Consider the following 10522-nt stretch of genomic DNA (forward strand, 5'->3'; position numbering starts at 1 on the left):
TCTGCATTTTAAAGGCTGCGCTGCCTGCTCCACCCAGCCAGCCTCTCTCCTCCTTCCCCTGGAAACCGGCCAGCGAGACCGAGATGAGTTTTCTCCAGCTCCCACCTGACGGGGTGAACCACATCTGAAGGGCAACCGGGAATGTGCTCTGCCCACAGTGCTACCCAGCGCCGCAGGCCTTCGGGGCAAGGCCCAATCCTGCCCTCGCCACCTCGCATCCCTGCCTCTACAGCCAAGCTCCAAGAAGCCTGGAGAGGGAGAGGCCAGGCTGGGCTGGGGGGGGGGGGCTCCCTGCAGGCTGGGGGGAGTGCTGAGAGGGGACCCGGGCCTGTGTGGAGACCCCTCCCTTGTGTGGAGCTTCCCAAGCACCAGTCTCATGCTGGGGAGATGACTGATTCCCCACAAGTGTGGCTTGGGGTGGTGTCCCGAGGTCTCTGGCTGCCTGCGGCCCCCAACCCGAGCAGCACCGCCCAGGGGAGCCCCAGCCCGGGCCCCCCGCCCCCCCCGGGAGCACCAAACATGGCAGCAGCCACGGTCCCTCAGCTTTATTGGGTCAGAAGCGCAGCCCTCGCCGCCGCAGGTCAGCCCGCGCCGCGCTGATGTGCTCCTGCAGCTCAGCGGCCGCCTCCTCGCAGTCGTTGAAGGTGGCCAGGCGGTAGCCCACGGTAGCCAAGGAGTAGCAGCCAAAGGCCACCAGCAGGTAGACAGGCAGGGGCAGCAGGGCCTGCCGGCACGGGGCGGGCAGCCGCAGCCCCGGCGGCGCCAGCGCCAGCGCGGCCCAGGCCGAGCCCAGCAGGGCGAGTCCACACAGCCACTGGCCCAGCTTGGTCATGGCGGCCTGCGGAGAGAGCGGCCGTGAGACGGGACCGGGTCGCGCCCGCCCCGAGCCCCCCGCCCCAGCCGGGCCGGGCCCATCCGGGGCCTCCTGTACGGAACCCGCCCCGAATCCCACCGGGCCTTCGCCCACCTGCCCCGGACCCCTCGGAGCCCTCCTGAGCCAGCTGAAGGGCTGCCCCGGCCCCAGGTACCGGCCCCCGCCCCCACCTGAATGGCTCTCGCGCCCCGCGCCCGCTCAGCCCCGGCGCGGCGATGACGTCAGTGCAGCGCGCCGCAGCGCGGGGGCCGCCGGGAGCTGTAGTGCCAGGCAGTGCCACGTCGCCCCACGCAGGCGCAGTGGGAGGCGGCGGGGCTCCCCCTGGCGGCGGGGCGGCGGCAGGCCCGGGCCAAGGCTGGCCCCCGTGCCGCAGGAAGCGCCGGGCTCTGGCGGCGGCAGCCGGGCGCAGGAAGCATCTGGTTTCCTCCGCGTCCGGCCTTGGCGGGTGGCGGGGAGCCGGCGTGGGAGCAGGCCCTGCCGGCCCTCCCACGGCTCGCGGGGCCTGGGCCCTTCCCACGGCTGCCCCTGCCTGGTGCAGCCCCGGTGCCTGGCCGTTGCCCCCTGCCTGTCCGGGGGAAGGCACGGACAAACTGGGCTGCACCAGGACGGGGGCCCGGGGGCCAGCTGGGGCCAGTGCTTGCCCCTCCTGCCACAGCTCCCCCTCCCCATCACTCACTGGAGCCCCGAGCCACGGGGACCCCCCAGGCCCCCACCAGCTCACTCCAGCCGGGCCAAGCCCCTGTGGCATCAGAGCCTGCTCTGACCCGCCCGGCTCTGCTGGGATTTTCCTCCCTTGCAGGTCCAGGCAGACGAGACGCTGTCAGCACATTTTCCCTGCAAAGCGGCAGGGGGGGTCGGCAGCTGCTTCCCTGCCCTGGCTGTGCTCCGCTGGCCTGCACCGAGCTCCCCCGGGCACCAGTGAGGTGGGGAAGCCACCCCAGGCTCCGCTGCAGCTCAGACGAGTGAGCAGGAGCACTCTCAGCCATGCTGGAACACAGCGGTGCGAGGAAACCAGGCTGAGAGCCAACAGAGGAACCAAACCTGCGACAGCTGCGGACAAAAAGTTATAAAGAAATGGCTTTATTGGGCAGCTGAGAGCCACAGTCCAGCCTGGTGGGGAGGGGGCTGCCCCACAGAAGGGGCAGCAGGACATCAATTCCTCTTCCTGCCTTTGCCAACAGCTTTGGCGGGAGCAGCAACAGGCACTGTGGACTGGTAGAGCGTGGAAGAGATCTTGTTGATGTAGTAGAGCCCAATCATGGAGAAGATGAGGCTGCAAGGAAGGAAAAGGAGAGGCTACTCAGCTGCTGACAGACAGGAGTACGCTGGGGTCAAACCAACCCCTTTTCCCCCTTGATCCCACTGCACTGTGGTTTCTAACACTGGCCACCCTGGGGGTCCCCAGCCAGCCTTGGCCCTGCCTGGTGCTCTGTTTCCCTCCCCACAGCAAGCACAAGCCATCAGGGTCCCCAGCAGCAGCCAGAGCAGTGCAACTGCTGCTCCCTACCCTCTGGGGCAGGCTCTGGACTTACCAGGTGGTCACACAGACTCGGTGAATGAGGCCAGAGGCAAAGAGAGCCAGCAAGAGGCAGGTGAGGACTGCAGGGAAAAACCAGGAAGAGATAAAAGATGCAGCCACGCTGCCCCAACACATCAGCCTCTGAGCAGCAGGGCCCAGGGCCGCAGCAATGCAGCACAACATAAAAGCTCAGGGTAACTGCCAGGGTGGACCCTTCCTCCAGGGCAGGGCTGGGACCCTTCAGTCCCACTGACAGAGCAGGGCCCCACCGCAGGCCCATCGCAGACCCAGCCCTGCCGCAGGCTGGCACACCTGCTGCCTTCAGCTGATGGCACACACACCCGCGCCCTTCTGCAGTGCTTACTCTCAGGGAATATCTTGGCCTGGAAGCCCTTGCCAAAGACGAGGTTCTCCAGGTTGTTGAAGGCCTGGCTAGAGGGTTAAGGGACAGAACAGTGCACTGCACCCCTGGCCCCACTCCCTGCCACCCCAAAGGATACGGTGAGGGAGCAGACAAAGAGCGCGGAGCCCAGCAGCCCGCCCTGGATGGTCAGCCACTCGGTAGAGGCCAGCTGCCGGCTGTACATCTGCATCCCAGCGAAGAGCAGCAGCGAGAGCAGCGAGGAGAGCGCCAGGGAGGTACCCGTGCCTACAGCTGGGGTTGCAGGGCCGCCTCAGCAAGGCCACTGGGACCCCCGCTGGCACAGTGAGGGGCACTGCTGGGCTGTGGCTTCACCCCAGACCCACCCCACAGCCCCCAGGCCCGGGACCCTCCCCGGATCAAGGTCCGGGTCCAGGCCCACCCCGCAGGCTCGGCGCGCCCCCTGGGCCCGGGCCCACCCCGCAGCCCCCGACCCCGGTCTCCCCCTGGGCCCGGGCCCGGACCCGGACCCACGCCGCAGCCCCCGGGCCCGGGCCTCTCCCCGGGGCCAGCTCCAGGCCCACCCTGCAGGTCCCGAGCGCCCCCCGGGCCTGGACCCATCCCACAGCCCTTGACCGCTGTCTCCCCCTAAGCCCACCCCACAGCCCCCGGACCCACCGCGGCCGCCCCCCGTTAGATGCCAGGGCCGCCTTGGCCACCCGGTACCGCCCCCCCGCCCCCGTTACCCATGGTGCCCCGCGGCGTCGCCCCCGTCCCCGTCCCGTGCCGGTGCGGCGCGCCCGCGCAGGCGCACTGCGGCCAGGCCGGCGGGACGCGGGGTGGTGTCAGTGCGCATGCGCGGCGGCCCCGCCCGCCCCGGGGGCGCAGCGCTCCGACGGGTTGGGGCGCCCCCTGGCGGCCGGGCTTGGCGCGGCGCTCCCCGCTGTCTCGCGCGCCCCCCGACGGCGGGGAGGGGCGCGGCGGGCGGCCCCGGGGCCGGGGCCGGGTGGGGGGGCGGCGCGGGAACCCCGGGAGCTCCAGTACCGGCTCCGGTCCCTCTCCTAGCGCTTACGCTCAGCCCGCCCGGGGTCCAGCCCGGGCACCGCTCCCCGCGCTGCCGTTCGCACGGACCCGGCGGGGGGTGCCCGGGGGCGCGGCGGGACCCTCCCGGTGCCGCCCCCCTGCCCCCCGCCGCCCCCCCGCCGCCGCCGCCGCCGCCGGGGAGGGTCCCGCTGAGCATGCGCGCCACCGCCCCCCGCCCTCCCCCCGGCTCCGCCGCTCCCTGCAACAGACCGGGGCGTCCGCGGCCGCCGCTGCTGCCGCCGCCGCGGGGACCGGCGCCGGGAGCGGGCGCGGAGCCATGGCCGAGGGCGAGGACCTGCAGACCTTCACCTCCATCATGGACGCGCTCGTCCGCATCAGCGTGAGCGGCGGCGGCGGCGGGGTGGGGGGGCACGGCGGGGCGGCCGGGCCGGGTCGGGCTCCCCCCAGGCCCGGTGTCGCCATGGCAACGCGGCGGGGCCCGGCGGCGGGTGCGGGCGGGGCGGCGAGGGTGCCCTTGAGCGCCGGGCGGGCCGCGGACCCGCGCCCCGACCCCCCGCGCGGCCATCGCAGGGGAAGGCCGGCACCGGCCCTACCCCCGTCGGTGCCACAGCCGGGGCCCGGAGCACCGGGAGCTGCTGGCACACCCCGGGGCGGGGGGGCTGGGCCCCGGCCCTGGTGCCCATCCTGGTCCTTGCCCAGGTGCTGGTCCTGGCGCTGGTCCCAGTGCCGGTGCCCATCCTGGCCCAGGTGCTGGCCCCAGTCCCCATCCTGGTCCCAGCTCTGGTCCCCATCCCGGTGCTGGTCCCAGTGTCAGTCCCGATCCTGCCCCTGTCACTGGCCCCAGTCCTGGTCACCATCCTGGCCTTGATCCTGTCCATGCTGCTGCTCCCAGGCCTGATCCTGGCCCTGATGCTGGTCCTCATCCTGGCCCCAGCCCTGGTCTCCATCCTGGCCCTGGTGCTGGCCCCAGCTCCAATCTCCATCCCAATCCCAGCCCTGATCCCCATCCTGGTGGTGCTGCTGCTCCCAGGCCTGGTGCTGGTCCCGATGCTGGCCCTGGCCCTCGTGCTGGTGCCAGGCCTGGTCATGGACTTGGTGCTGGTCCTGGCTCTAGTCCCAGTGCTGGTCCCAATCCTGGTCCTGGTGCTGGACCCACCCCCAATCCCCATCCTAGTCCCAGTTCTGGTCCCCATCCTGGTGCTGGTGCTAGTGGTGGTCTTGATCCTGACCATACTGCTGCTCCCAGGCCTGATCCTGGTCCTCATCCCGTCTCTGGCCCTGGCACTGGTCCCCGGCCTGATCACAAATTTGGTGCTGGTCCTGGCTCTCGTCCCAGTGCCAGTCCTGATCCTGGCCCAGGTGCTGGCCCTAGCCCCAGTCCCCATCATGATCCCAGCCCTGGTCCCCTTCCCCATCCAGGTGCTGGTCCCAGTGCTGGTCCTTGTCCTGGTCCTGCTGTAGGCTGCGGGCTTGATCCTGGTCCCAAGGCCTGATCCTGGTCCTGCTGCTGGTCCTGGCCCCAGCGCTGACCCCAGCCCCAGTCCTCATCCCAATCCCAGCCCTGGTCCCCATCCCCATCCAGGTGCTGGTCCCAGTGCTGGTCCTTGTCCTGGTCCTGCTGTAGGCTGTGGGCCTGATCCCGGTCCCAAGGCCTGCTGCTGGTCCTGGTGCTGGTCCTGACCCCAACCCCAGTGCCCGCCGTGCCCCCGCTGGCAGGTGACGCTCCCCCCTCTCTCCCCAGACCAGCATGAAGAACATGGAGCGGGAGCTGGTCTGCCCGGTGTGCAAGGAGATGTACAAGCAGCCGCTGGCCCTGCCCTGCGCACACAATGTCTGCCACGTCTGCGCCAGCGAGGTGCTGCTGCAGCACGGCTACCTCTGCTGCGACCCCACCTCCGAGCCCTCCTCGCCTGCCGCCACCCCCCTCCACCCGCAGCCCCCGCCTGGGGCGCCGGGCCGTCCCCAAGCCCGACCGCCTCGACCGCCTCCTGAAATCAGGTGGGGCAGCCGCAGGGGGACGGGGATGGCACCTGCGGGCTCCCCCTGCGCGAGGTGGAGGGGTCTGGGGTGCTGTGTCCCCCCGCCCCTGATGCCCCCGCTGCCTCCCTCCCGCAGGCTTTGGCACCTACCCGGGGCGCAAGCGGGGCACCGTGCACCCCCAGACTGTCAGCTTCCCCTGCCCGGCCTGCCAGCGCGACGTGGACCTGGGCGAGCGGGGTCTGGGCAGCCTTTTCCGCAACCTGACGCTGGAGCGGGTGGTGGAGCGCTACCGCCAGACCATCAACATCAGCGCCGCCATCATGTGCCAGTTCTGCAAGCCCCCGCAGCTGGAGGCCACCAAGGGCTGCACCGAGTGCAAGTCCAGCTTCTGCAACGAGTGCTTCAAGCTCTACCACCCCTGGGGCACCCAGAAAGCCCAGCACGAGCCCACACCCCCCACCCTCACCTTCCGCCCCAAGGTACGGCCGCCCCCGGCTCAGGATTTTGTGGGTGCTGGGGGGAGGGATCCTGGGGAGGGGGGCAGGAGGCACGGAGCCCCGCTGAGCTCCCCCGTGCCCCGTGCAGGGGCTGATGTGCCCGGAGCACAAGGAGGAGGTGACTCACTACTGCAAGACCTGCCAGCGGCTGGTGTGCCAGCTCTGCCGCGTGCGCCGCACTCACACCAGCCACAAGATCACCCCGGTGCTCAGCGCCTACCAGGCTCTCAGGGTAAGGGCTGCGGCCGCGCCGGGAGGAATCGGGGGCACCGGCGGAGCCCCGGGGCGGGGGGGTTGCACGTGCATGTTGGGGGGGTTGCCAGCACCTTGCCTCATCTCCTCCTCTGCAGGAGAAGCTGACAAAGAGCCTCGCCTACATCTTGAGCAGCCAGGACACGGTGCAGACCCAGATCGCTGAGCTGGAGGAGACGGTGAAGCACACGGAGGTGAGGGCGGGAGGTGCCTGCCTGTCCCTGAGCTGCCCCCAGGCGCTGGGTGGCACTGCCAGCCCGGGCCCCTCTCCGCCCCAGGGCGCGCGGTGTGCTGACCCTGCCGCGCTCGGCAGGTGAACGGCTCGCTGGCCAAGGAGGAGGTGTCGCAGCTGATCCAGGGGCTGTGCGCCATGCTGGAGGAGAAGCGGGCGACCCTGCTGCAGGCGATCGAGGAGTGCCAGCAGGAGCGGCTGGCCAGCCTGCACTGCCAGATCCAGGAGCACCAGGCCATGCTGGAGAACTCGGGCATGGTGGGCTATGCCCAGGAGGTGCTGAAGGAGACCGACCACCCCTGCTTCGTCCAGGCTGCCAAGCAGCTGCACAACAGGTACCGGGCTGGGGGGACCCTCAGGGGTGCGGGGCTGATCGGAGCCAAGGTGGCCACCGTGTGCCACCCTGATGTCCCTGCTCTCCCGTGCTGCAGGATCCTCAGGGCCACTGACTCGCTGCAGAGCTTCCGTCCTGCGGCCACAGCCTCCTTCAGCCACTTCCAGCTGGACGTCAGCAGGGAGCTGAAGCTGCTCACCGACCTGGCCTTCATCCGAGGTAAAGGCAGCAGGACCGGGCACCGGCTGTGCCCTGTGTGGAGGTGCAGCCCCTGCGGGCAGAGCGGCTCCCTGCCCGCCTCGAGCCAGAGCTCAGCCACGGCCGCAGAGCGCTGGGCGGGTGCTCGCGGATCTGCCGGTGCCCCCTCCCCGTCAGGGACGGCCCCCGCCCCAGCAGCCCCCAAAACAATCCCTGCCCCTGCCCTGCCCTGTGCCAGGGTGGCCGGGCGAGGGGGCAGGACAGGCAGGGCCGTGGTGCCAGGTAAGGGCAGCAGGAGCGCCAGAGGGTGAGTAGAGCGGAGGCTGCCCCGCTGCAGGGCAGGTGCTTCCCCACAGGGCAGGAGCCGCGTGGCCCTGCCGGACCCGCTGGCAACACTTTTCAGACCTGCTTCTACCTCTCTTTGTTTATAGGCTGCGGCCGCTGCTGAGTCGTCACTGAAGTAACTGAGGCAAGTCACATCCCTGCCCCAGAGCCAGCCCCGCTCTCTCTGTCCCATCCCTCCATCCCCGCTCCCGCCCCATCCCTCCATCCCTGCTCCCACCCTGTCCCACTCCGCTGCCATCCTCCATCCCTGTCCTGCCCGCTGGCAGTGGCAGGCAGCGGCTCTGCCCCTCCTCCATCTGCTGCTGCTCCTCCTGCCCTCCTGCTCCCTCCTCGCCCCATTTCTGCCCCATTTCCGCCCCCCCTCCTCACCCCATTTCTGCCCCCCCTCCTCGCCCCATTTCTGCCCCATTTCCGCCCCCCCTCCTCGCCCCATTTCTGCCCACCATCCCCTCATCTCTCCACCCCTCCTCCCCACCCTGCCTCTCTGCTCCCACTGCACCACCAACATCTTCACACCACCCTGCCATCCCCATCTCCTCCCCTCCTCTTCTGCTGCCTCCATCCTCTCTCTTTCTCTCTCTCTCTCTCCTCCCTCCTCGACTTGCACTCAGCCTGTCTGGTCCCTGGAGCCTCACAGCAGCGAGCTCCTCTGTCTCCCTGACTCTTGCTCTCCTCTGGTGCCTACACACGGTCTCCGCAGTCAGATCCCCCTAGACTCCTGCTGGTTGTGCGTCCGTGCGTCCGTCCGGAATGCCCCCTCCCTGCGTCTGGCCGCCTCCCTGCCTGCCGGGGGGGGGGATGCTGCCTGATGCCCGTCGGTGCCTCTCCCCGCAGCACCCGAGGCCCCCGTCATCGACACGCAGCGCACCTATGCCTACGACCAGATCTTCCTGTGCTGGCGGCTGCCGCAGCACTCGCCACCCGCCTGGCACTACACGGTGGAGTACCGCAAGACGGACGCCAAGGCCAAGGGGCTGAAACTGTGGCAGCGGCGGGAGGAGGTGCGTGGCACCAGCGCCCTGGTGGAGTACCTGGACACCGACAGCGTCTACGTGCTCCGGGTGAAGGGCTGCAACAAGGCGGGTTTCGGGGAGTACAGCGAGGACATCTACCTCCACACACCGCCCGCCCCAGGTGAGGAGCGCCGGGGGCTCGCAGCACTGATCGGAGCACCCGGCCGGCTGCTTGTGCCATCCTTCTCACCCTCTGCTCTTCCCTGCAGTCCTCAACTTCTTCCTGGACAACCGCTGGGGCTTCAACCGGGACCGGCTGGCCATCAGCAAGGACCAGCGCGCCGTGCGCAGCGTCCCCGGCATCCCCATGCTCTTTGCTGCCGAGCGCCTGATGACCAGCTGCCACCTCTCCATCGACCTGGTCATCGGTGACGTGGCCATCACGCAGGGCAAGAGCTACTGGGCCTGCTGCGTGGACCCCAGCTCTTACCTGGTCAAGGTGGGCGTGGGGCTGGAGAGCAAGCTGCAGGAGTGGTTCCAGGTGCCACAGGACGTGGTGAGCCCCAGGTGAGCGGGGGCTTGGTGGGCGTGGGGGTCCTCTGCCTGTTCCTGCCTCCCCGCCAGGCGCTGGCTCTGGGACGCATAGGGCAGCCCCAGCCTGTCCCTCCCGCGTTGGCGCTGGGACTCACCCACGCCCCTGCCGCAGGTATGACCCCGACAGTGGCCACGACAGCGGGGCAGAGGACACGACGGTGGAGGCACCCCCGCCCTATGCCTTCCTCACCATCGGCATGGGCAAGATCTTGCTCTCGCACGGGTCGGCACTCACCTCTCGCGACCCCAACGGCTGCACTGTGCCCTTGCCTCCGCGCATCGGCATCTGCCTGGACTACGAGCAGGGCAAGGTGAGCTTCTATGATGCCGTCTCCTTCCGCGAGCTCTGGGAATGCGGCGTGGACTGCTCGGGGCCCGTCTGCCCTGCCTTCTGCTTCATTGGAGGGGGTGCCCTGCATCTCCAGGAGCTGGTGGCCAACAAGCAGGAGCGTAAAGTGACCATCGGGGGCTTCGCCAAGCTGGACTGAGCTGTGCCTGCGCTCCCCGTGCGTGTGCCGGCCATGGCCCCCCATTGCCCAGCGAGCTCCAGGGCCCTGGGGGGACATGGGCCAGGGCCAGGGGGAGCAGAGCACAGGGCAGCCCCGGCCCTGCCGCCACTGGGAATGGGCCAGTTGTTTGGTTTATGGGATGGGTGGGGATGGGGACAGCTCTGCCGTCCCCTCCTCTCCCTGTCACCTTGCCCCTTGCCCCAGCTTGGCTGGAGGTTGCTCTGAGCTGGGGCCTCGGGCAGGGCTGGGCAAGGGGTCAGCTCTAGAGATGGGGAGCGCGAGCGGGATGCGGGGCTGTGCAGGGAGGGGGGTGGCAGGTGACAGTGGGGGTGACGGTGGGGGGGTAGAAGCTGGGTGCTGGCTGGGGTGGGGGTGGCAGCTGGGCTTGGGGAGAGAGGGCGGGGGGAGGCTGGGCTGGAATGAAGTGTGAAGACTTTTTTTTAAAATGCCTCATTTTCAACGTGGCTCACCCGGCTGCAGCGCCATGGCCGGGCACAGCCACCACGGCCAGGCACAGCTGCCATGGTCTGTGCCGCGGGCTGCCAGGCTGTGGGATGCTGGTGCCTCCCCCCTGCTCTCCCCTGGGGCTGCAGAGTGCCGCTGGCTGTTCTGCCCTGTCCCCAGCTGAGCCACGTGCCTGGCCAGCCCTGCCCGTGTCCCTGCCTGCACGTGCTCCGGCAGGACACGCTCGGCCCCCGTTACACCGCTCAGTGCCAAACCGCGGGCAGCCGGGGCTGGCTGGGGCCGCGGGGTCGGGACCTGACCCAGCCGGGAGCTGTGCCGCGCTACCATCCACCACGGGGGCCCGTGCCAGCGGTCCCATGCTGGGA

At 69.9% G+C, this 10522-nt stretch overlaps 3 protein-coding genes across 3 annotated transcripts; 1 reads left to right on the forward strand and 2 right to left on the reverse strand.

Moving 5' to 3' along the window:
* Nucleotides 1–530: 530 nt before the first annotated feature.
* DPM3 (dolichyl-phosphate mannosyltransferase subunit 3, regulatory) lies at nt 531–1193 on the reverse strand. The gene is made up of 2 exons (XM_055696859.1): nt 1045–1193; nt 531–838 (listed from the first exon to the last, which is right to left on the reverse strand). Exon 2 carries the CDS (start codon nt 830–832, stop codon nt 554–556), a length of 279 nt encoding a protein of 92 aa, XP_055552834.1. The 5' UTR covers nt 833–838; nt 1045–1193; the 3' UTR covers nt 531–553.
* A 745-nt stretch (nt 1194–1938) lies between these two features.
* KRTCAP2 (keratinocyte associated protein 2) lies at nt 1939–3815 on the reverse strand. Its single transcript, XM_055696864.1, has 5 exons — nt 3501–3815; nt 2894–3048; nt 2758–2821; nt 2407–2473; nt 1939–2147 (listed from the first exon to the last, which is right to left on the reverse strand). Exons 1-5 carry the CDS (start codon nt 3502–3504, stop codon nt 2027–2029), a joined length of 411 nt encoding a protein of 136 aa, XP_055552839.1. The 5' UTR covers nt 3505–3815; the 3' UTR covers nt 1939–2026.
* A 229-nt stretch (nt 3816–4044) lies between these two features.
* Nucleotides 4045–10000, forward strand: TRIM46 (tripartite motif containing 46). The gene is given in 11 exon segments (XM_055696867.1): nt 4045–4177; nt 5540–5719; nt 5721–5796; nt 5914–6257; nt 6364–6507; nt 6626–6721; nt 6841–7094; nt 7191–7312; nt 8471–8770; nt 8859–9156; nt 9296–10000. Coding segments are annotated over 11 exon segments (2253 nt in total). The 5' UTR covers nt 4045–4114; the 3' UTR covers nt 9672–10000.
* The last annotated feature ends 522 nt before the right edge of the window (nt 10001–10522 follow it).

This window comes from Falco cherrug, chromosome 19 (assembly GCF_023634085.1).
Source record: "Falco cherrug isolate bFalChe1 chromosome 19, bFalChe1.pri, whole genome shotgun sequence".
NCBI classification, from domain to species: Eukaryota; Metazoa; Chordata; class Aves; order Falconiformes; family Falconidae; genus Falco; species Falco cherrug.

What these genes read in the sequence shown, in the direction of transcription:
- DPM3 (XM_055696859.1), bottom strand. Translation starts at nt 832, where the DNA reads ATGACCAAGCTGGGCCAGTGGCTGTGTGGACTCGCCCTGCTGGGCTCG.
- KRTCAP2 (XM_055696864.1), bottom strand. An exon ending in TCTTTGTCTGCTCCCTCACC is followed by an intron (nt 2,822 to 2,893) that starts GTATCCTTTGGG and finishes CCCTCTAGCCAG; the next exon opens with GCCTTCAACAACCTGGAGAA. An exon ending in GGCCAAGATATTCCCTGAGA is followed by an intron (nt 2,474 to 2,757) that starts GTAAGCACTGCA and finishes TTTTCCCTGCAG; the next exon opens with TCCTCACCTGCCTCTTGCTG.